The 26,508-nt window shown below is 43.2% G+C and overlaps 1 protein-coding gene and 1 pseudogene across 1 annotated transcript; one reads left to right on the top strand and one right to left on the bottom strand.

Moving 5' to 3' along the window:
* Positions 1 to 267: 267 nt before the first annotated feature.
* LOC124685455 lies at positions 268 to 25,982 on the top strand (annotated as a pseudogene).
* Positions 18,976 to 22,590, bottom strand: LOC124685456. Its single transcript, XM_047219808.1, has 5 exons — positions 22,247 to 22,590; positions 21,032 to 21,156; positions 20,870 to 20,961; positions 19,476 to 19,562; positions 18,976 to 19,343 (listed from the first exon to the last, which is right to left on the bottom strand). Exons 1-5 carry the CDS (start codon positions 22,588 to 22,590, stop codon positions 19,230 to 19,232), a joined length of 762 nt encoding a protein of 253 aa, XP_047075764.1. The 3' UTR covers positions 18,976 to 19,229.
* Positions 25,983 to 26,508: the final 526 nt, after the last annotated feature.

Here is a 26,508-nt window from a genome sequence, read left to right as displayed (position 1 = left end):
TCAGACTCAAGACATGGCACTTGGGAATTAGATTATCCTAAATAAGAGGATCAGATTACAGTTCCCAATCAAAACCGAGTTAGATTATCTCCTTGAATTGTTGCCCCTGAAAGAATAACACATTGTGTGGACAACATATAGTATCCCGGTTGGAGAGAAGAAAAAAATCTACCACAGTTCTTTTGCCAGCGGAATATAAATGAATGTCACCTCACCAAAGAGATCACTCAACGTATTGACATTTCCACTGACAACATCAGAAACTAGATGAATATAGAACAGGATTTTTATATGTCCAAAGGGGAAGGAGAAAGTAGTTACGCCAAGAATTCTAGGCGGCCGGTAATATTCTATCTTATTTTCTATCATGCACATATATGATATATATCTTATGCAATGTTTTTTCCTCTTGCAGCAAAGGTTACAATTAAGAATTGAGAAGTTGGTACAATTTCATTTATCTTGCAACAAACTCAAACAATTATCATACTAACAACAAAAAAAGGTTAAGATGCATGATATCTCTGTTGAAATATTGGGCCTACACTTAATGGCCTATACTAGATTTCAGATTTTCCTATAAATCTCAAAGCCCACATTGTGGAAGCCTTGTGAGTTTGAGCCCAAGTTGGTGGCAGCTCACTAGGGAGTAGCAAGAGGTGGGAAGTTTAGTCCCACATGGAAAGTTGGGAGAAAGTTAGACCACCTTATAAGGTGGGTTGTTCCACCACTAGTAAGTGAGTGAGAAAAGGAGTGCTACGCGCCCGCGCTCCTCCTCCTCCTCGCTCGTCTCGACTCGACACGACACGACACGACACGACACAGCTTAGACTTTCCTTACTTTTTGCAGCTCAGGAAAACGCGTGGTTTTTGGGAAGCGCTCTGCGCGACCGCTCAAGCTCTTCATCACGGGTCGCCTTCCGTCCAAGTCGGGCGGTGCTGCCTACCGTCGTCTTAAACACCGTCTACTTCGACCCGTCGTCCCTGTCGTCAACAACGTTGTCATCAACAACGTTACTGCTGCGACATCATCTGCTACACCTCCACCGCCACCTTCACCAGATCGGTACGTGCGACATATCTTGATCTGTTTAGCGATGGATGCTTTACTGTTTGTGCTGCTGCTACTCATGTTGATTAATGCATCTAGTATGTTCGAGTTTCACATGTTAGTAGTTGTTGTCATCATGCTTTATATTCTGGAATTAATCATGGAAATAGTGTCTAATTATCCAACAATCCAAAAACCTAATTGTAGGCAATTTCCTGAGTTAACAATGGCTGGTTTTGCTGATGCACTGAGGCCGGATAAGTTTACCGGTGTGCACTTTAAGAGGTGGCAGGTTAAGGCCATGTTGCGGCTTACTCATCTGAAAGTATTCGAAGTTACCGATGGTTTACTCGAAGGAACTATATCTGACCAAGATCGAGAACAAGTTCAAGGAAAACAATACTCTCTTCGTCGGATGCGTTCGAGTATTCTTGCTGATCGTCTGTGTGATGTGTACATGCACATAACAGATGGTAAAGAGCTCTGGGATGCACTGAATGCTAAATTCGGTTCAACCGATGCAGGCAGTGAACTGTACATCATGGAGATCTTCCATGACATCAGGTTGGTGAACAACCGTTCTGTAGTCGAACAAGCTCATGAGATACAGTGCATTGCGAAAGAGCTGGAACTCCTTAAGTGTGCCTTACCTGACAAGTTTGTGGCTGGATGCATCATCGCTAAGTTGCCCCCTTCATGGAGGAACTTTGCCACAACTCTCAAACACAAGAGACGAGGAGATATCGGTTGAAAATCTGATAGCGTCTCTTGATGTTGAGGAGAAAGCTCGGGCTAAGGATAATACTGAGAAAGGAGAGGGTCGATCTAGCGCCAACATGGTGCGAAGAAACCCTACGAGCAAGAACAAAGGGAATAACAAGCCCTCCTTCAATAAGCCTATGAAGACTACAACCTTCAAGAAGAAGAAGATGATAAACAAAGCAGATCCGAGCTGCTTTACGTGTGGAGAGACCGGCCACTTTTCTAAGGACTGTCCGCGAGAGGGCAGACCGCAAGAAAAAGGCGAGGCAAGTCAACACGGTGACCGCTAGCAATGCTGATGGGTACGGTAATCTCTTTATCGTTCTTTCGGTATTTCAATCTCCATGTTGGTGGATTGATACAGGTGCTAATGTTCATGTGTGTGTCGACATATCCATGTTCACTTCTTACCAGGTCGCCCGGGATTCTTCCGTCTTGATGGGGAATGGGTCACATGCTTCGTTCGTGGTGTTGGCACGGTAGATCCGTAGTTCACTTCGGGGAAGATCGTGCAGTTGAGGAACGTGCAGCATGTCCCTACTATGAACAAGAATCTCGTTAGCGGCTCCCTTCTATGCAGAGATGGGTTTAAGGTTGTTTTAGAGTCGAATAAAGTAGTTGTTTCCAAGTTTGGACAATTTATTGGTAAAAGCTATGAGTGCGGAGGCTTGTTCCGCTTTTCGCTTTCCGATTTCAGTAATAAGTCTGTGAACCATATTTGTGGCAATGTTAGTGATGATACCAGTGTTTGGCATTCTCGTTTATGTCACATTAATTTTGGTTTAATGTCTCGTCTATCCAGTTTAAGTTTAATTCCGAATTTCACCATTGCCAAAGGTTCTAAGTGCCATAGTTGTGTGCAGTCAAAGCAACCTCGGAAGCCTCACAAGGCGGCCGAGGAGAGAAACTTGGCACCTCTAGAACTCATACATTCTGATCTATGCGAGATGAATGGTGTGTTGACAAAAGGTGGAAAGAGATATTTCATGACATTGATTGATGATGCGATTAGATTTTGCTATGTTTATTTGTTGCGAACTAAAGATGAAGCTTTAGACTACTTTAAAATTTATAAGGCCGAAGTTGAAAATCAACTAGAGAGAAAGATCAAGCGTCTTAGGTCGGATCGTGGTGGTGAATATTTTCCTAAAATCTTTGATGAATTCTGTGAGGAACATGGCATTATTCATGAGAGGACGCCTCCCTATTCGCCCCAATCAAACGGGGTTGCCGAGAGGAAAAACCGCACGCTGACTGACTTGGTGAATTCCATATTAGCCACTGCTGGTTTATCAAAGGCATGGTGGGGGGAGGCTTTATTGACTTCATGTCATGTCCTGAATAGAGTTCCTAACAAGAATAAAGATAAAACCCCTTACGAGGAGTGGGCTGGAAGAAAACCATCACTTCGCACATGGGGATGTTTGGCGAAAGTCAATATTCCAATCACTAAGAAGCGCAAACTCGGACCAAAGACAGTGGATTGTATCTTTCTAGGTTATACTCCGCGGAGTGTAGGATATAGATTTTTAGTAGTTCAATCCGAGGTACCTGATATGCATGTTGATACTATTATGGAATCTCGTGATGCAACATTTTTTGAGAATATGTTTCCTATGAAAGATATGCATGGCATTGCTAGAATTTCTACTGAGATAATTCCTGAGTCTCGTACATCTAATGAGTATTTTGAACAATCACATGAGAATGTTACTGAGAAGGATGACAATGAAGCTCCTAAACGGAGCAAGAGACGAAGGATTGAAAAATCCTTTGGTGATGATTTCATTGTGTACCTTGTGGATGATACTCCCACGTCCATTGCAGAGGCATATGCATCTCCGGATGCGGATGACTGGAAAGAAGCTGTCCATAATGAGATGGACTCGATTCTTTCTAATGGAACTTGGGAGCTATCAGAACGACCCCATGGATGCAAGCCTGTGAGCTGCAAATGGGTGTTTAAGAAGAAGCTAAGACCCGATGGTACTATTGAGAAGTACAAGGCGCGGCTTGTAGCTAAAGGCTACACACAGAGAGAAGGCGAAGATTACTTCGACACCTATTCACCCGTCGCTAGACTTACCACCATTCGAGTACTACCGTCCATGGCTGCCGATACGTCCAAAACGTATCTACTTTCCCGAACACTTTTGCTATTGTTTTGCCTCTAATTTGTGTATTTTGGATGCAACTAACACGGACTAACGCTGTTTTCAGCAGAACTGTTCTGGTGTCTCGTTTTTGTGTAGAAATCCAACTTTCAGGAAAAACCTCGGGATTTTTACAGAAGGCCCTATTTTCCCAGAAGACTCACGGAGCCAGAAGGGCAAGTCAGGTGGAGGCCCGACGGCCCCACACCCTAGGGCGGCGCGGCCCAGGAGGGGGGCGCGCGGCCCTAGCGTGTGGCCCCCTCGGCAGGCCTCCGAGGCCCTCCTTCGGACTACTTATCGCCCTCGACCTAAAAACGCAGGGGGAGAAGGGGAAGTCGCCAGAAACCCTCTAAAACGCCGCCACATCGCGAAACTCCGTCTCGGGAGCCAGAAGTCTCCGTTCTGGCACTCCGCCGGGACGGGGAATTGGAGGAGATCATCGCCGCCATCACCACCGACGCCTCTTCATCAACCAGCCATGTTTCCCCCATCCATGTGTGAGTAATTCCCCCGCTGTAGGCTGAAGGGGATGGTATGGATTGGATGAGAATGGTCATGTAATAGTGTAAGATTGTTAGGGCATAGTGCCTAGTGTCCGTAATTGGTACTTTGATGATATTGTTGCAACTTGTTATGCTTAATGCTTGTCACTAGGGCCCAAGTGCCATGATCTCAGATCTGAACATGTTATTATTTCATCATGATATTCATTGTTTATGGTCTTACCTGTAAGTTGTATACACATGTCGCTGTCCGGAACCAATGGCCCCGAAGTGACAGAAATCGGGACAACCGGAGGGGATGGTAGTGATGTGAGGATCACATGTGTTCACGGAGTGTTAATGCTTTGCTCCGGTACTCTATTAAAAGGAGTACCTTAATATCTAGTAGATTCCCTTGAGGCCCGGATGCCACCGGCTGGTAGGACAAAAGATGTTGTGCAAGTTTCTCATTGCGAGCACGTACGACTATAATTGGAACACATGCCTATTGATTGCTTTGTACTTAGACACCGTTTTATTATTATCTTCAAATGCCCTGCTTGATTGTTACATGAGTTTCTCTCATCCATGCAACGCCCGTTATCCGTCCCCGTGCCTACAGTATTTTAATTCTGCTGTTTACTATAATCACTACTGCTGTCTCTGTTACTTTGCTCGCTGTTATTTCACTATCGCTATCGCTATAAAACCGTTACTACTCGATAAACTCTTGCGAGCAAGTCTGTTTCCAGGTGCAGCTGAATTGACAACTCCGCTGTTAAGGCTTTCAAGTATTCTTTGTCTCCCCTTGTGTCGAATCAATAAATTGGGTTTTACTACCCGCGAAGACTCGCTGCGATCCCCTATACTTGTGGGTCATCAAGATCGTTTTTCAGGCGCCGTTGCCGGGGAGCATAGCTTTATTTGGAAGTTCACTTGGATTGATATTGTTCGCCGCAAATTCTCCATCATGGGTAAACCTCGCGATACTAAAGTCGCCATATTACCATCCACTACAAGAAAAGGTACAACTCGAGTACCTCTTCTCGCTCTTGATTCACCATCCGTGATTGATAAACTTGTTTCACCGCCACATGCTTCACATGCTCGGTACTTCTGCTGAATCTGAAAACTCTCATAATATTGATAATATTTCTGCTGTGCTTGATGATAGTGGTTCATTGGGATCCTTTCTAGATGCTACAATTGCTAGGTCTAGACAAATTGAAAATGCTCGAAACTCCCGATGCTACTACACTCGTTAGTTCACCCGAACTTGATTATTCTAGTGATGATCCCGATGAAGATTATGTGGAGCTTAATGATGATCTTATTAATAGATGCAATGCTACTGCTGATGCAAGTAAAATTAAAAAGTTTCTCACACAATATACTGTTAGACATAAGTTATCTCCTGATCCTAAATTTGCCACATCTCCTATATGCATTAAGGATAAAGATTATGATTTTTCTCTTGATCTATCTCATATAGCTATTGTAGAGAAAGCCCCCCTTTTGTGGTACTAAAAAAGAAAGTGCTGTAGAACACATGATTGAACTTTCTTCTATGAGTAGTTTGTTTTCTGATGATATCAAGATGCGTACTTATTTTGTCGCTAAATTTTTTCCTTTCTCATTAAAGGATGATGCTAAAACTTGGTATAATAATTTGCCTCCTGGTTCTATTAAAAATCCAACTGATTTGCGTGATGTTTTCTTTCGAAAATACTTTCCTGCTAGTGCTCAACATATTGCTTTACGGAGAATTTATAGATTTGACCAGGGAGATGAAGAGAAATTGCCCGAGGCTTGGGCAAGATTTTGTTCTCTTATCGAGCTCGACCTGGACATGATTTAGAAAAGAATGATCTACTTGATATATTTTATAGTGGACTAACCATTGAGTCTAGGGCATATTTGGATAGTTGTGCTGGTTGTGTTTTCGGAAAAGAACTCCAGACGAAGTCTGAAGAATTATTGGCTAAAATAGACCGGAATCATGATGATTGGACTACACCCGAACCAACTCCAACGCCAATATTGAAGAAGAGGGGTTTAATTAAATTGAATGATGAAGATATGAGGGAAGCCAAGAAGTCTCTCAAGGAGAAAGGTATTAAATCTGAAGATGTGAAGAATCTACCTCCCATAGAAGATATATGTGAGATAATTCCCCCTTCATCCATGATTGAGGTAAACTCCCTTCAGCGCTTTACTAGGGAAGATATTCCGTATTCAAAACCTCTTGCGCAATGCTTAGATGAGTTTGATAATTATATTGTTAAGCAAGAAAATTTTAATATGAGAGTAGAGAATCATCTAATGGAAAATTCTCAAGCTATTAGCAATTTGCATGATATTGTGGAGAGAACCTCCAATGATGTTAAGATGCTTGTTAAACATTTTCAAATGGTTCAAACTCAAATTGATCAACTCACTAAAGTGCAAAATGACTTATTACAAAATAATTCTAAAGAGAAACATGCTTATGAAGTAACAACTAGAGGTGGTGTCTCTACCCAGGATCCTCTATATCCTGAAGGGCATCCCAAAAGAATTGAACAAGATTCTCAACGCATTGAACCTAGAACTCCTTCTAAGAAAAAGAAGAAGAAACATAAAAATGTTGTAGAATCCTCTGAACCTGTTAATGATCCTAATAGTATTTCTATTTCCGATGCTGAAACTGAAAGTGGTAATGAACATGATAATAATAATGGTAATGATAAGAATGATATTTCTGATAAAGAAGAGGTTGAAGATGAACCTGAAAAGCAAGATAAAAATAAAAAGTATACTAAAGAAGATTTTATTGCTAAGAAACATGGTAATGAAAGGGAACCTTGGGTGCAAAAGCAAATGCCTTTTCCTGCTAAGAAACTAAAATCAAAGGAAGAAGAACACTATAATAAATTTTGTGATTGGATGAAACCTTTATTTTTGCAAATCCCTTTGACTGATGCTATTAAATTGCCTCCTTATTCAAAGTATATGAAAGATATTGTTACTAACAAAAGGAAAATCCCCAATGAGGAAATTTCCACTATGCTTGCTAATTACTCTTTCAATGGCAAAGTTCCAAAGAAGTTGGGCGACCTGGTATACCTACTATTTCTTGTTCTATTAAGAATAATTATGTTAAAACTGCTCTATGTGACTTGGGAGCCGGTGTTAGTGTTATGCCTTTTTCTCTTTATAAGAGACTTTACTTAGATAAGTTGATACCTACTGATATATCTTTGCAAATGGATGATAAATCTCATCGCTATTCCTGTTGGTATATGTGAGGATGTTCCTGTTCAAGTTACTAATAAGCTGCTTGATATTAACTGATTTTGTTGTGTTGGAAATGCCCGAAGATGATAATATGTCTATTATTCTTGGGAGACCTTTTCTTAACACCGCAGGGGCTGTTATTGATTGCAATAAAGGAAAGGTTACTTTCAATGTTGATGATAAGGAGCACACCGTCTATTTCCCCAAGAGAATTGAAAAAGCATGTGGAGTTAATACTATTTCTAATGTGAGAACTATCAAAGTGGGAACTATTGATTGTCCTATATATGAGCCTAAAGAAGAATATCAAACTCTTGTGATTGGATCCATATCAATACAATACAAGGTAACATGATTGATTTGAGGTTTATTTCTTCTTATGCTATGTAAAATTTATTTGGTGGCAAGACTTGATCAACCTTGTTAACAAATACTTTTTATATGCATAGAGGAGGTAAACAATATCTCTTTCTTCCTCCACTTACTCTACTTGCTGTAGCACTTTTATTTTGCAAAGTTCCTTAGTTAATTAGAGATTTCAAAAAATTTCCTGGCCAGTAATAATAAACTTAATACCCAGAAATGTGCATTTTTCAAAGTTTTCAAAAATTCGCAAAAATTATACCGTTGGTCCTATTTTTCGATGAGGCACCTGGGAGCACCTGGGGATGACCAGTGGGGCACCCTAGGGTGGCACCCCACATGCTGGCGCGGCCAGCAAGGGGGGCGCGCCACCCTGGTGTGTGGGCCCCCCTTTACCCCACTTTAGCATCTCTTCCTCCCACACTCTTCTCTCTCCCGAAAAAATCGACACCAACTTCCTCTCACTCGTGTTTTTGCTCAAGAACTCCAGATTTCTCGATCTCTTTGCTCAGCCCAGATTTACGTCCGAGATTTGGCACATTTGCTTTTCGGTATGTGACTCATTCGATTATCCAAATAGAATTTTGTTTGGTGGAGTATATCTTGCATATTTTACTGCTGTAGGTAACATGTTTAGTGAGCTTGCATGCTTGTTCTAAGTGGTAGAAACTAATTTTGATGCATGATTAGTACTCTAGCAAGTTCCTATGGTAGTTTCCTTCAATTATATGTCACCAAATCAAGTTTTATATTGTTTGTTGAAAAATTTCAGAAAAGGGGGATGGACAACTTTAACTTTGGAGAAGTGTTCCAAGGGGAGACAACAAGCACGGGGAGGCCCTCTAGGTCATCCACCCGATGCAGGCCATCCTACAATGAGGATCTCATCGCACCAAGCTTCGCACCCGAGGAGGACAATGGAGTCCCCAACGCTGCATCCTTTCCATGTTATGACTTTTTGAGTAATGCGGGGTTGTTGGATGATTTCTTTACCCTCGTCGGTAGGGCAAGTTTAACCACCTATGTGGGAGATGAGAGTGAGCAATACTACACGCTCACTAAAATCTTTGTGGAGAGCTTCAAGTTCAACAATAGGCACTTTAACCCGACAGTTTCATTCAAGATCTATGGTAAACCAATTACTATGAAGTTGGAAAAAATTTGTGCTGCATTGGGTATTGTCCCTGTAGGTACAGCAAGGAAGATCGAGGACAACCCAAGGGAATTGTTGGAGCTCTATCGAGGGATCACCAATGATGATTGTCGCACCATCCAGCGTGGCAAGATAAGAAACATTCAACTCCCCGCCATTAAGTATTTTGCTTATTATATTGGTACTAGCATTCTTGGTAGGGAGAACACTAGCAACATATCTAGCTATCACCTTGGTTTCTTAATTGCTGCACTCACTGGAGACACACCTTATCATCTTGGTGCTCTTGTTGCTCGCCGCTTGTCTAACAAGGGGCCCATATTTGGAGGAATTATTGCTTCACGCGTTTTAGCATATTTAGAGCTTCCTCTTGACCCTAGTGATGTAAAAATAGCTCCTATGAGGCTCGATATTGCTGTTATGAAGAGTCATCAATTTGTTACAGCTGACTCTAGGTTAGATAATATTGTCTATAGAGTGTTGTTTGTCGACGGGGAAGAGAGGGAAGTCCCTTTGCCCCAACCAGATTTGTTCAGTATCAACAGGAAACCATGGTCGCGCTCTAAGGAGGAGGTGGATGAGAAGCTGACGATACACAACTTCCACCAGCAGCATGACTCCGAGGACGCCGAGCCCTCCTACGACTATACCGTCACGTATCCGGGTGCTTCTTCTAGCACATACCCGGAATATGATCCATCTTCGTACTACGAGGGTGCTTCTTCATGGGCACCATGGGGTTGATCTCCACTTAGGCCAAAAGTCTAAGCTTGGGGGGAGGTATACCGGCATCATTCATTCTTTGCATATTATGGTTGCTGGATACTTGTACATACTTGTTTAGTTTCTTTGAGTGGTTTTCTAATGAGAAGGAGATGATATTTGGGGAAGTGCTGCCTGAAAACAGATTCTGGACTGTTACTAGAAAAATTCGTGCGCACAGCCAGAACGTTATTTTGAGCTGCCAATTTTTTTGCATGTTCCCCAGGTTGTTATCTAACTTTCATTAGTTGAACACTTTTCGAGCTGAGCAACGGAAGATTTTTGTAAAAATCGATTTCTGTACTGCTGTCAAGTTTTGGCAGATTTCTGTCATCTCGCTTTTCTGTGTTTCTTTTAGTTTTCATTTTCTTGTTCTTGCTTTGTTTCTTTCCTAAAACACAAAAAGACCAAAAATATTTCTGTTGTTTCTCTTCACCACTTGTTTACTTTAGTTTCTTGCATTTGTTTCACTTTATTTGCTATTGCTAGTTTGCTATAAGAAAACCCAAAAAGATTTTGCTTTGTTTGCTTGTTTTCTTTTGTTCTTGTTTCCAAATTCGAAAACACCAAAAATATTTGCTGTTCTTCTTTGGTTTTGTAAAGTTCTTTATGAGTTCAATGGTCTTCGGTGGCTGGAGCGTGGTTTTCATTTCATATTATCCAAGCTACACAAGTGAAAAGGCAATAATGACGATATTCGACAATCTGATTGTGGTAAGAGGCTGGTATGAACTCTATTTGTTTTCATTTTTGTACATATACTCATCCATGTGAGCATGCTTAGTTGGTTCATGTGAGGTATATGTCATTTAAGAAAGTCTAGTAGTTCATGATCTCTCATGTTTAGCTCCAATTTATTAATATGAGTAGCATGTCATGGATGTTTGCTTGCATTGTTTTATTCATAGATAGGTATGATATTGTGGTATCCTCCTCTGAATAATTCGTTTGAATTAACTTGGCACATGCTCACGCATGTATATGACTGAACAAAAGTCAATTAAGCCTCAATGATTTACATTGCTTTAGAGTTCTGCTTTCACTTTTATGCCTCAGTTAATTTGTTTTGCCGCAAGCATGATTATGACAGTTACTGCTCTCTTGATTTGTCGCTCCCTAGTCTTTTGCTAGCCTTCACTTGTACTGAGCGGGAACGCTGCTCGTGCTTCCAAACACATGAAAACCAAGTTATTTCAGAGCGTCCACCATAAATACCTATGCATGGCATTTCAAACCATTCGAAGTAAATTCTCATGCGCTACCTTTAAACCTTCAAAAATGCTTCTCAATTTGTGTTAATGTTTCATAGATCATGAGGAAGTATGTGGTGTTTAACTTTCAATCTTGTCATTTACTCTTGACGGACTTTCATATGGACTAGTGGCACATCCGCTTATCCAATAATTTTGCAAAAAGAGTCGGCAATGGGGTTCCCGGCCCCGATTAATCAACTTTCACTAATAATTCTCTTCACATGTTTTGCTCTGATTCATCAGTAAGCAACTTAATTTTGCAAATAGACACTCCTCCATGGTATGTGATTGATGGAAGGCACCCAAGGATTCGGTTAGCCATGGCTTGTGTAAGCAAAGGTTGGGGGGAGTGTCACCCTTAATAAAACTAAAATACGTGTGTAAACAAAAGAGAAGAGGGATGATCTACCTTGCTGGTAGAGATAACGTCCTTCATGGGAGCTGCTCTTGAAAGTCCGGTTGGCGAGGTAGTTGGTGTACCCATTACCATTCGTTGACAACAACAAACACCTCTCAAAACAATTTTACTCCTGTTTTAAAAATGAAAAGCTCTAGCGCATGTTAATCCCTGCTTCCCTCTGCGAAGGGTCAATCTTTTACTTTTATGTTGTGTCTCCATCCTTTCTTTGAGCACTTTATTGAGAGCACAACTATCATTCTTAGTATAATATGCTTGTCTCAAAATATGATTGATTGTGGTATAACTTTGATGCTTTTTTCTTTGACAATCACTATTTCTATTCTTTCTATGAACTTCAGAGGTGCCTGAGCATTTATGTTTTGCTGATCAAATATGGGCAAGCGAGATACCACTCTATCATACTCATTTATGAACATTGCAATCCTGCTTATATACATGATTCATGATGCTTATTATTTGCATGTATCTTATTATGAACTGCCTAAGTGTTAGCCATAGCATGAGAATATTTACATCATATGAACAAATGTGTTCGTGAAAGTTCTTTTATCGCTCAGTTGTTAACTGAATTGCTTGAGGACAAGCAATAAGCTAAGCTTGGGGGAGTTGATACGTCCAAAACGTATCTACTTTCCCGAACACTTTTGCTATTGTTTTGCCTCAAATTTGTGTATTTTGGATGCAACTAACACGGACTAACGCTGTTTTCAGCAGAACTGTTCTGGTGTCTCGTTTTTGTGCAGAAATCCAACTTTCAGGAAAAAACCTCGGGATTTTGACGAAGGCCCTATTTTCCCGAGAAGACTCACGGAGCCGGAAGGGCAAGTCAGGTGGAGGCCCGAGGGCCCCACACCTTAGGGCGGCGCGGCCCAGGAGGGGGGCGCGCGGCCCTAGCGTGTGGCCCCCTCGGCAGGCCTCCGACACCCTCCTTCGGACTACTTATCGCCCTCGACCTAAAAACGCAGGGGGAGAAGGGGAAGTCGCCAGAAACCCTCCAGAACGCCGCCACATCGCGAAACTCCGTCTCGGGAGCCAGAAGTCTCCGTTCTGGCACTCCGCCGGGACGGGGAATTGGAGGAGATCATCGCCGCCATCACCACCGACGCCTCTTCATCAACCAGCCATGTTTCCCCCATCCATGTGTGAGTAATTCCCCCGCTGTAGGCTGAAGGGGATGGTAGGGATTGGATGAGATTGGTCATGTAATAGTGTAAGATTGTTAGGGCATAGTGCCTAGTGTCCGTAATTGGTACTTTGATGATATTGTTGCAACTTGTTATGCTTAATGCTTGTCACTAGGGCTCGAGTGCCATGATCTCAGATCTGAACATGTTATTATTTCATCATGATATTCATTGTTTATGGTCTTACCTGCAAGTTGTATACACATGTCGCTGTCCGGAACCAATGGCCCCGAAGTGACAGAAATCGGGACAACCGGAGGGGATGGTAGTGATGTGAGGATCACATGTGTTCACGGAGTGTTAATGCTTTGCTCCGGTAGTCTATTAAAAGGAGTACCTTAATATCCAGTAGATTCCCTTGAGGCACGGCTGCCACCGGCTGGTAGGACAAAAGATGTTGTGCAAGTTTCTCATTGCGAGCACGTACGACTATAATTGGAACACATGCCTATTGATTGCTTTGTACTTAGACACCGTTTTATTATTATCTTCAAATGCCCTGCTTGATTGTTACATGAGTTTCTCTCATCCATGCAACGCCCGTTATCCGTCCCCGTGCCTACAGTATATTAATCCTGTTGTTTACTATAATCACTACTGCTGTCTCTGTTACTTTGCTGTTGTTATTTCACTATCGCTACTCGCTATAAAACTGTTACTACTGATAAACTCTTGCGAGCAAGTTTGTTTCCAGGTGCAGCTGAATTGACAACTCCGCTGTTAAGGCTTTCAAGTATTCTTTGTCTCCCCTTGTGTCGAATCAATAAATTGGGTTTTACTACCCGCGAAGACTGCTGCGATCCCCTATACTTGTGGGTCATCAGCTGCCTCCTATGGTCTTATCGTCCATCAAATGGACGTAAAGACAGCTTTTCTTAATGGAGAGTTGGAAGAGGAAATCTATATGGATCAGCCTGATGGGTTTGTAGTAAAAGGTGAAGAAAGAAAGGTGTGCAAGTTGCTGAAATCTTTATATGGCCTGCAACAAGCACCTAAGCAATGGCATGAGAAGTTTGACAGAACTTTGACTTCTGTAGGCTTTGTTGTCAATGGTGGGGGCGAAGGTGTTATACTATGTTTGTATGTGGATGATATTCTGATATTTGGTACAAACATGAAAGTAATACACGAGGTCAAGTCCTTCTTGTCAAAGTGCTTTGATATGAAAGATCTGGGAGAAGCTGATGTGATTCTGAACATCAAGCTTATTAAGAACGAGAGTGGGATTACTCTAACACAATCCCATTATGTTGAGAAGATCTTGAGCCGGTTCGGCTATATTGATAGCAAGTCTTCTCCAACACCTTATGATCCCGAGTGTGACATTACGCAAGAACCGGAGGATTGCCGTAGATCAACCGAGATACTCTCAGATTGTTGGCTCACTCATGTACTTAGCGAGCGCGACTAGACCGGACATCTCTTTTGATGTTAGCAAGTTGAGTAGGTTCATGTCAAACCCGGTATCGATCATTGGCATGCACTTGATAGGGTCATGCGCTACCTATGTGGTACAATGAGTTATGGGATTCACTATTCAGGGCACCCAGCTGTGCTTGAAGGATATAGTGATTCAAATTGGATCTCTGATGTAGCTGATCTCTACGCCACTAGCGGGTATGTATTTACCTTTGGAGGTGGCGCAGTGTCATGGAGATTTTGCAAGCAAACCATATTGACGAGGTCAACTATGGAAGCAGAACTTACTGCGTTGGACACAACCACTGTTGAATCAGAATGGTTGTGTGAGCTCTTGATGGACTTGCCTATGGTTGAAAAACCTGTTGCGGCAATCCTTTTGAATTGTGACAATCAAACTGTAATTGTCAAAGATGAACAATTCTAAGGATAACGCGAAGTCATCAAGACACGTCAAGAGACGTTTGAAGTCTGTCAGGAAATTGCGAAACTCCGGAGTAATAACTGTTACATATATTCAAACAGATAAAAACCTGGCAGATCCCTTTACAAAGGGACTATCACGTAATGTGATAGAAAGTGCATCGAGGGAGATGTGTTTGAGGCCCGTCGATGTTACACCATAGTGGTAACCCAACCTTTGTGATCAGAGATCCCGTGAATTAGGACCTGGGAAGAACAAACTAGTGGTTTAATTGAGGAGAGTATTATGTAACCCTCTCTATGTGAAGATGCACAACTCTCAATTGTTGTAAGGCAGGTTAGCAAAAGCCTTAATGTGTTTATGTTGGCTATTTTAGCAAAGATGCTGTCCTACAAAGCATTCTTGAAATAACACACCTATATGAGTCCGATTGTTAAACGTCGCAATCTATGAGATTTGGGTGATCTCTAGTAAATTCATGAAGAGACCACGAAGTATGACGCATATGCTTCACCCGCGGGGTAGGCTACTGGCAGCCATGTACTGGTAATGACTTTGAGTGAAACCCTGTTCACGCAAAACTTGCAATTCAAGGCTTAGTCCATTGTTCAAGTGTGAATGGATGTAGCTTAATGTTCTAGGCGGAAGTTCAACTTAAAAGTCTCTGCTGAAACACTGGTATATAAAACAAGCAGCGAGTATTGGTAAATCTCTAAATGGGGATTTGAGATCTGGTAGGGGATTGTTGAAATATTGGGCCTACACTTAATGGCCCATACTAGATTTCAGATTTTCCTATAAATCTCAAAGCCCACATTGTGGAAGCCTTGTGAGTTTGAGCCCAAGTTGGTGGCAGCTCACTAGGGAGTGACAAGAGGTGGGAAGTTTAGTCCCACATGGAAAGTTGGGAGGAAGTTAGACCACCTTATAAGGTGGGTTGTTCCACCACTAGTAAGTGATTGAGAAAAGGAGTGCTACACGCGCGCGCTCCTCCTCCTCGCTCGTCTCGACTCGTCACGTCACGTCACGACGCGCGCGCCGCGCTCGTGGTGAGTGGATTGAGCCTCGAGCCGAGACTTTCCTTACTTTTTGCAGCTCAGGAAAACGAACAGAGTCCTAGACGGACGCGTCGCAGTTAGTCGGTTCGGGTCGCTCCCGGATCGTGGGCTATCTGTAACCGACTCAAAACGTTCGTGCGACGTGGGCGTGGCCCACGTTTCCTAGGGTTTCCTGAGCCTATATAATCTCCTGCCCGGCTACCGCAGAATCATATCTAACACACGAGTTAGGGTTTCCACCTCTCTCTGCTTGCGCCGCCATCGTAGCCTACTCCATCCCGCGCCCCGACGTGCATCGGCGAACGGGAGAGCAGGTCTCCGGAACCACTCGTCCTTGCGATCCTGTACGGGAGAGGGCGAATTAGGTTTTTGGGAAGCGCTCTGCGCGACTGCTCAAGCTCTTCATCACGGGTCGCCTTCCGTCCAAGTCGGGCGGTGCTGCCTACCGTCGTCTTAAACGCCGTCTACTTTGACCCGTCGTCCCTGTCGTCAACAACGTTGTCATCAACAACATTACTGCTGCGACATCATCTGCTACACCTCCACCGCCACCTCCACCAGATCGGTACGTGCGACATATCTTGATCTGTTTAGCGATGGATGCTTTACTGTTTGTGCTGCTGCTACTCATGTTGATTAATGCATCTAGTATGTTCGAGTTTCACATGTTAGTAGTTGTTGTCATCATGCTTTATATTCTGGAATTAATCATGGAAATTGTGCCTAATTATCCAACAATCTCATGCATACATCAGGAGTAATAATGAAATATAAGCTGAAACTATTGCCTTGTACTATCACTCTGTCCGTTTCCTTCTTTCATAAAGCACCAGTTTCTTGTATTTTATTTTATACTCCTAATATGGTATTTGAATTATTGCATTTGAATTATATAGCATTTTTTTGCGAAAGGTTTGAATTATATAGCTGCTTGTCCTTATAATATGGTATTTATATATAACTCAAATATTGTATTGCTTCTTCTATGAAGAACATCTTTAAGCAAAATATGTGTAGTTCTGTGAGATACATATCTCAATAGTTTATATGATACTTTTTCTAAATCATGTAAGTTCTCTTGTAAATCACCGTGTGGTGTTTTGCATGGCCCAGTACCTTCCTGCATGTCCTGTGGATGTATGAACGGTATTACTCCCTCCGTTTTTATTTAGTCCACGTTCTAGGTTTAGTCAAAATTAAACTTTATTAAATTTAACAAAGAATATAGGAAAAAATATCAACAACTTTAATATCAAATGCATATAATATGAAAATATAGTTTACTAATATTATAATTTCTAAATTGTAGATGCTAACTTTTTTTCCAAAACATTTACTCAATCTTTACGAAGTTTGACTTTGACTAAACATAGAACCCAAACTAATTGTGAACAGAGAGAGTACCTAAATTTCAACAAAGCTCACTTTACCCCTCTTTTTTTTTGGAATTATAGTATTTGGAATTGTCAATTCAAATGGTGTGTACCATGCAATAATCACTTGTGTGTTGCCTATGGTCAATCAAATTTTGCCTACGTTTAGCTACACCATGTTCTACAGTGCGTTTACTGTTTCCTGAGACCAGAAACAATATTTGTGCATGGTAACAGGAGATTGTTATTTCAGAGACTAGGCCGGTCATTGAAAAGGCTGTAAAAGAAGTGCAGACGGCTCTTCTCCCCCAAACTATGGTTGTTGCCGATCTAGGCTGTTCTTCAGGACCAAACGCATTGATCTTCGTCTCCAATGTGATAAACGCGATAGCCAACCATTGTACTAAGCTTGGTCAGGATGATTACATGGAGATTCAGTTCTTCCTGAATGACCTACCAGGAAACGACTTCAACCAGCTCTTCCGGTCAATCGAACAGTTTAAGGGGTCAGCTGCAATGGATCGGAAGGGAAATACACTGCCTCCATAGTATGTTTCCGGTCTTTCAAACACCTACTACAGCAGGCTTTTTCCTCGTCAAAGCGTCCATCTCTTCCACTCATCCTACTGCCTCCATTGGCGCTCTCAGGTACGTAAAAATACAATAAGTGATGTTATACTTATTACAAGAAAAGATCTAAAATTCTACTTATGTGCTGACGTGTAATGATTACTAAGAAAATAAAAAATATATTATTGTGTATCATGCTTGACATTGTGTTATTTATGTTATTGATGTCTGTCAAAATGCGGCCATAGTTTTTTAGTGGTATATCTGGAATTGTGCAAATTTTCAGTTGGATATATATGTGAATTGTAGATTATTTGTAGCTATGTTCAGAGCATATTGTGAAACTAGTGTTGTGTCTTGTATATACATAGGTGCCGGAGGGTCTCAAGGGCAAAAGAGAAGTCTACCTAAATGAAGAAAACATGTACATTACCACAAAAAAAAAATCACCGGTGGTGGTGAAGCTATTCCAAGAGCAATTTAGAAAGGATTTCTCTCAATTCCTGAGGCTCCGTCATGAAGTACTTGTGTTTGGCGGGCAAATGGTACTAGCATTTCTTGGGAGGAAGAATGAGGATGTATATGGTGGAGATCTCAACCATCTCTTCGGCTTGCTTTCAGAGTCACTGCAATCTCTCGTCGTTAAGGTAAATAAGAGTATATCAATACAAACTCCTAGTTGATAGAATCAACATTTCAGTTCATTTGATTTTTGTAACAAAACATTAAGTTTGGGAGGAAAAACAACTGTCAAGTGAACAAATAGTTTGCTCGAAATAATATATAGGGCCTTGTGGAGAAGGAAAAGCTAAGCTCCTTCAATTTACCTGCCTACGGGCCATGTGTTTGTGAAGTGACAGCATTACTGAAGGAAAGCGGCGTGTTTGACATTGCTCATATCGAACTGTTTGAGCAAAAGTGGGATCCTTACGACGATTTCGGAAGATGGTGGCGTGCTTGACAGAGCCTGCAGCAGTGTCAATGCCGCTAAGTGTATCAGATCAGTGATGGAGTCCCTGGTTACAAGCCATTTCAGAGAAACCATACTCGACACCCTGTTCATGGAGCGCCGCGTTGCCCAGCACCTCGAGAAGGAGAAGACCAAGTTTAACGTCATTGATCTAACCTTGAAGAAAATGTAGCAGAGATCCATAGTGTGCTCTGCAAGCTGACCCTTAGTTTGCGTCACCATTCAGAAGAAGATGCTTAGGATCAAAGGATGTTTCATCTTGCAGATGAAGCTCCACAGAGTGTTGTTCTAAAGTCAATATTTGTAATTCCATGATCTCTTGTCCACAATATTCCACAGCCAGAGTGATTCTGCAACGTTCTTGTCCATTTTCCTGAAGAAAAAAAAATACATATCCAGACTTCTTCACCTACTGCTACCGGCCTCATACAACGCTGACAGATAGATGTGTCTTGCTTTGATTTAATTCATTTTAGGCTTAAACATATAGACAAGGTAAAAGCGTAAAACAAGCGAGGAGCTTGAAATAGAACAACAACCAGCCTTCAGTACCGATCAATTCGGTCGTGAGTTAGCACCGAGTGCTCTTGAAAGCTCTCTAACAAGAACAGACCTCTCCCTGGCCACTTTGCCGCCTTCAAAATGCCATTTTTGAGATGTTTCTTCGGCCTACATTTTCAGAATGGGAAAGTTGGTCGATTTTGTTACACAAGTCAGAAGGACCCAGTGTTCAACCAACACTAAAAAGCGACCGACTTAAAGTCAGGATAAGTACAACAGCAGGTTCTGAAGTTCTCTTACCCATTTCCTTAGTGGAGCTACTTGTTCTTTGATCACATGAGCGTGAGGTTGCACCGCATCTTTTCCTCTAGCTTTGATGTCGTCTACCTGAATGGAGATAACAATAGTACTTCAGAGAGGAATTTTGCCAATCTCATGCTTCAAATTTCACCTATTGCCTTGCCTAGGGGTGTGCAAAAACGGTTCCGCAGCTTTGCATGGTTTAGATTAGTTCATTTTTTTGTACTAGTTCAGGGGAGTGATTAACACTGTAAAAGGGAATGAACTAGGCCACCATCAGCCGGTTTCTACGGTTTGGTATTTTGCACACCCCTAGTCTTCGCCATTGCTTTTTAAACAAGGATGCTCGTACCCAATGCTTACAATTTAGTATGTTAACATCAATTTGTCCAAAATACTTGTAGCTTTTCTAGAGCCTGAAAGCTATGCTGGGACTACATATATGAGTATATGACCAAATCAATTGAAAAAGTAAAATGCCTACTAGGATTTTATCCAAAGTCTTACCACAACGGATGCTTTTCTTGACTGGTTATAATACTATACATTGCCTAATTTGGCGCTTCTAGACTTGATAAATGGTGCTATGGAGATGTATTAGTACAACCATATTACTATGGTTTCTTAAAAAAATTATAGTGACTCTTTCGCATTTGTACGTATCTTACATTTTTTATATATTTAATATCCAAACGCCATTTGAAGTAGCTCCGCAATACCATAACTATAGCTTGGACCTAGCTGTCAAGCCACGAAAAATGTGATTTAAAACCTTGAAAAATATTCAAATTTGGTTTATCTACACCACCATCTAAAAAGGTACAGCCTAGATCTTTATCATGTAAACTCACTATGAATCTATGAATCATCAATTGATTTATAGAAGTACGGTCACCGGAACCTAATGCCCAAGGTTCTCCTCGCGTGTAAGCTGGAAAAATCTTGATCACGCAAGCATTACTTTTTCATTTGTTGCAAGGTGGCAACTGGCAAGGAAGTATTGCAGCCATTTTTCCCCATACTTGGTCAGAGTGAAAAGTAAGATAAGGGAACAAACATGGCGAATCGTCAGGAAAACTATGCAATAGCTAAAATACTGTGACTAATTCCAATAAAAAATTTGAAACATTATAAACAACATAGAGCAAACACCTAAAGACCATATTTTGGGGAATTAATCAATAAAAACTGAAGAGAGTAAAAACAACGAAATGACAAAACATGAATACAACTCATAAATGTCAAAGAAGACAGGTGAAGAGCATGATGTAGCCACACAACCCATAATTTGTATTTGCAAATCTGATATGGCTTATTTTTTCCTTTTCTTGAAGGTAGGAAGTGTATATTTACTCTTGTATGTTGTTCAACCTAGAGCCAAGTGCATGACTTACTGAGTGCAACTGCAGTTTCTTTGCCGTGTACAGCAGCACAGCTGTTCCTCCTCCAAACACCAATATAGTCGCAGCAACAAACGCTGTTCCAACTGTACAATGAAAAGGTGAGAACAACAGATCTTTACCAACACAACGACACAGAAATTCCGGCAAACATACGATGTGCGTATCCAGCCATTACAGCCTTCAACTTCTCAGGGTCCATGGGAGGAGGATGCATATCACGCCTCCGCTGATTGGCAGTAGATGACAAGTAGTAAGGCTGTTCATCTGGAAGTTCCCATCTGTAAACAAGTTCACAACAAACAAAGACAAAAATGAAAATAAATCAACAAGTTATGTTTTACAGCATTAACTTAATTACCTACGGAATGGCCAAGGGACTGAGACCATACATTATACTCTGCTAGAAACTTTAAACAAAAATACTATATGAAAACAACACTCTTCAAATGATAGGATTCATGTGTACATTCTCTATTCGACAGTAGGAGATCATCTTTTTTTGTGGGAACCTCGGCAAGAGAAGGAGTTCAATCAATGAGGTTGCGCCTCTGATATATGCATGCATTCACAAGAGGAGAAGTAAAGCAAGGACTGTGGCCAATGGTTTACACGAACACAGCTGGCATGATGCATTGGCTGGCTGCGCCTGTCTTGCCGCGTGCCGAATGACGCAGAAGAATTCATCTTCATCTGCCCCTCGATTGCAAAACTTGCCACGCACAAACCTCTTTGCAAGGGATTCGGGTCGGCAGAATTGCTACTGCCCTGGATGCTTTGGAAGCACTGGAACGATAGCTAGAGAAATGTCATCTTTCGGAATGGAGCTCAGCAGACGCCAGTTTTCTTGCTGGAAGCGCCTCCTGGCTGCTTCACTGGGCTTGGCTTTTTACTGTTGAAAGCCACTCTAGAGGCTCAGCGGAGCACACAGAGTTTGTTTCAGATATTGCAGTGCTTACGGTGCAGTATTGATAGTAGAATCTAAGTAGGTTGCACATACAGAACATAAATCTAATTTATCATTCTGCGCATCTTGAAGTGATCCGTGGAAAATCACATGCGGCTGTGTGCATTGAGTGAGTAGAATAATTTTTTAGAAATAGTTTCCATGCGAAAGCACACCCACCGCCCCACATAAGCTCCTAACTCCTAAGCCCCGCCCTCATTCCAATCTGTGTATCAGTCATGATTTTCCAGGTATACGTATACCGCCCAACAAACTAACAGTTACTAATTGCACAGATCAGGAGATGCATTATCATAAGCACGAATACGTAATTCCTCGCTGATTTCTCCAATTCAGCGCACGCAGATATCACCGGATTTGAAAAAAACCGTGAGCCAAACAAATTAACCAGGGCGGAGGCGCACCTTTTGGGGCCGAAGGTGGCCTGCGGCAGCGAGACGTAGGAGCGGAGCGGGTTGAGCACGTCGGGGGACACGCCGGCAGCCTTGGCGCCGCCCTGTGGGAGAGCCCAGCGGGTGGAGCCGTAGAGGGAGGGGTCGGATGGAGGCGGCGTCGGGCTGATGGGAACGGAGTGGCGGAGGATCTCAGGGAGCACGTCGGGCGACGACGACGACGGCGGCGGGGACGTCGGCCGCGGCCCAAGCGCGGACGCGGGGAGCTTCTGCGCGAGGCGGCCGGCGGCGTTCTTGGACTCCTGGAGGAAGTACGCGCCCTCCTGGGCGGCTAGGCGACCCGCGAGAAAGCTCATCGGCGTCGGCGGCGGCGGGGCTGGCGGCCTTGTTCGGGCGGGCGAAATTCGTCGAGCAGGTGGTGTGCACTGTGCAGCGGCGGTTTCGCGGAATGGTCGTAGGCGGCGACCTCTTTTGTACGCGCGGGCGCGGCAATGCGTAACGAGTGACGTGGGCCTATGCAAACCATTTTCGCTCCGGGAGTCAAAGGAGCAACGATGACGTCAGCGCGTCACTTCCTTCTAGAAAGGATCAAGTTCAAGTCAAAAATACATCCTCCCAGACTCTCTATCGTGTCGTCCTCTCCCCCATATCTTCCCTCGCCCGAGCCTCTCCGACGGCGCTGACCACTCCCCATGTCTGCCCTCCTCCGAGCCTCTCCATGGCGTCGTCCTCACAGGCCGGCGGCGGCGGGAACGGCGGCTGACGGAGGTAGGGGCTCGGCGGTGAGCGGCGGTAGGAGGCATGGCGGTGAGCGGTGGTAGGGAATGGCGGTCAACGGCGGCCTCACCGGCTCCCCTGTCTCTCCAAATCGTGGAGGCAATGGAGATTTTTTTTTATTATTTGCTTTCCTTTTTACCTAAACAAACCTAGAAAATTATTTTGTGTGCGCTAGCTAGGTGTAGACATAAACTCAACATTAAACACAAATTTAAATAGACAAATTTAACAAAACGTCAAATTCCATAGTTTGTACATCGAAACAAGATTTAGAATTGGTTACACCCTTTTGATTCCGACAGCAGTTTCCATACACATTAAAACAACTCATTTCCATCTAGGATTTATCTTAGTCCAATTTAATTCCGAGCCCAGATTCTACGCAACCAAACACAGTGTTATAGAGCATCTCTAGCGGCGTCTCTAAAGGGATTTGGAGCGCGCCGGACAAAAAATCGTTCTCAGTCGGATGCCTCAAAGACCCTTTCCGTCCGGCGCGGCCCAATACTATGTCCGGCGCCCCGAGCCCGTCTCCACTACACAGGGGACGCTCCGGACACGTCCGACACAATGAAAAGTGAGGCGGAAAGTGGCGGGGCTGATGCGTCAGCGACACATTCAAGTTTAACCTAACCGTCGCCTACCGCGCGACGGAAGTTATTGGCGCACAACGATAGTGCAGTTCCCGTAGAGGCGAGGCGAAGCGAAGCGTCTCGTCGCGCCTACCTCTGCGTGCCGGCGTTAATGAGCGCCACCGCTCCCCTACCACCCTCCGGCCTATAAAAAGGGCGCTCTCTCATCGTCACACACAAACCCTAGCACATCTCTCCCCAACCCTAGCCGCCACCATCTCAAGAATCGACGCCATGGCTGGTCGTCTTCATCGTCAGACCTGCATGAGGAGCAGGAAGTGATGTTCGAGTTCGTCGTCATCCTCAAGGGCGACCCACTCGGCATCCATAGGCTGCCGGACAAGTTCGCCGACTTCGTCGCCGGCAACGAGCCATCGCGCACTCTTCCTCCTCCGCCGCCCGCCTCGCCTCGTCATGACACGTCACGACGCGCCGCGGGTTGCGGGAATCTCCCCGAGCCGAGCTTATCTTTTTGCTGTTCGGGAAACTAATTGTGTGATTAATTACGAGTCATTAACGATCGTGTTAACGCAGCCGTTTCATTCCGGTTTTTCTGGGTCGTGGACTCGAACGTGGGCTGCGCCCCACGACCTTCCCAAACCGCACTATATAAGCGCGAAGGTGAACCCTAGCCTGTATGAGACACCATATGCGACCGCCTCCTTCCAGTACATTGCACAGCCGCCTTCGTATTCCTCATCCCGTCCTTCGGCGTGCACCGAGCGGCGGGACAGTAGGCCTCCGGAACCCTGCCTCTCGTAGACATGTACAGGTGAGGGGCAATCAGGTTTTTGGGGAGCGCTTACACGCGACTACTGGCAACACGACATCGTCCGACGACGAGTTCCCGAACGATAACTTGTTCCTGGACATCGACAACCTCTTCGGAAATCTCAACATAGGCGACAACAACGCCGATGCTGCTGCTGCCAACATCGTTGTTGCTGCTGCTGCGGCGGTCAACGCTGGAAGGTACATATACTTGTCCTTCTCGTTTCAAATCCTGCTACCGTTTTTAGTACTGTTGTTTGGAGTAGATACGATAGGATTATCTTGTCTAGATACTATTTGTTCATTTACTCTGTTGATTTACATAATTAGTTTATCTGCTATTTCTATAGTCATGATTTGTCAAGTATTAGTTCGGATTAAATCATATGATAATTTGCTTATATTTCGAACATTTTAGTGGTATATCTGGGACTTTCTAAATACTCAATCGGAGAGAATATGGAATTAAAGATCGTTCATAACTATGTTCAGAGCATACTTGTGATACTAGTGTAATGTTATATATATAAATAGGTGCCGGACGGTCTTAAGGGCAAAAGAGAAGTGTACCTAAATGAAGAAAACATGTACATCACCAACAATACATCACCGTTGGTGGTAAAGCTATTCCAAGAGCAATTTAGGAAGGATTTCTCTCTATTCCTGAGGCTTCGTCATGAAGAACTTGTGTTTGATGGGCAAATGGTACTAATATATTTCTTGGGAGGAAGAATGAGGATGTATACAGTGGAGATCTCAACCATATCTTTGGCTTGCTTTCAGAGTCACTGCAATCTCTTGTCATCAAGGTAAATAAGAGTAAAGTATATCAACATGAATTCCTAGTTAGCAAGATTAATGTTTCAGTTCACTTGCTTTTTGTGAAAGAAATTAAATTTGAGAGGAAAAACAACTGTCAAGTGAATTTAAATAGTTTGGTCATAATAATAATATATAGGGCCTTGTGGAGAAGGAAAAGCTAAGCTCCTTCAATTTACCAGCCTATGGGCCATCGGTTGGTGAAGTGACTGGCATCATTGAAGGAAAGTAGCATGTTTGACATGGCTCATATCGAACTGTTTGAGCAAAACTGGATCCTCAAGATGATTCAGAAGGTGATGGCGTGCTTGACAGCACCTCCAGCAGCGTCAATGCCGCTAAGTGCATCAGATCAGTGATGGAGTCCCTGGTTACAAGCCATTTCGGAGAAGCCATACTAGACATGCTGTTCGAGGAGTACACACGCCGCGTCGCTGGGCACCTCGAGAATGAGAAGACCAAGTTTAACGTCATCGTCCTAACCTTGAAGAAAATATAGGTGTGATCCATGGGTGTGCTCTGCAAGAAGAGTCTTTGCGTCACCACTCAGAAGAAGATGATTTTGCAACTTGAAGAAGAAGAGGGTGCCGGGGAAGCCGGCCTACTTTGCTTCTGCAGCGGTGGTGCTTGATTTGCAGCCAGTGCTGTTCTGAAGTCAATATTTGTAATTCCACGTACTTGGTGATTCTGAATGCTTTTCTCCATTTTTCTAAGCAAAACTAAAAATCTCTGCAGACATTTTCACCTTCTGCCGCCAGCCTCATGCTTGGAAAAACACAACGCCAACAGTATTAGGTAGACATGGTCGTGCCCCGCTGCCCACTGGTGCCGAGACAAACAGACACCGGCCGTGGCAAGCGGGCACGGGACATGCATCCTTCACAACATACCAGGAGACTACATAACCAGTCATCTGAGATCTTGAACTCCCTCAGCGCAGCTATCTCACCGGCGGAGGGTTCTTCATGTACAACACAATGTGATATATACATCACCGTATAGGATTACAAAATGGGCTCGCCCCCAAAAAGTCATATATGCAGTGAGTAAACGCCACAGAGGAGTACATCACCGTGCGTGTATAGAATCACCAGCCGGAGTAATTTCTAAGTGGCCGGCCTGGCCGATCACAGTATAATTTCTAAGGGCTCCAGTTATGACAAACACAGATTCGGCCATACAGCTAGAGACTTCCAAGATCAAAATGGACTCTGATTTATTTTAGCATAGGGGGTAACATATGTACATTGTAGTCTTACACATATTTACAAGGTA

The sequence above is a fragment of the Lolium rigidum genome, chromosome 1, assembly GCF_022539505.1.
Source record: "Lolium rigidum isolate FL_2022 chromosome 1, APGP_CSIRO_Lrig_0.1, whole genome shotgun sequence".
Classification (NCBI taxonomy): domain Eukaryota; kingdom Viridiplantae; phylum Streptophyta; class Magnoliopsida; order Poales; family Poaceae; genus Lolium; species Lolium rigidum.
The sequence above is the reverse complement of the archived record's forward strand: the minus strand, read 5'-3'. Positions and strand labels throughout refer to the sequence as shown.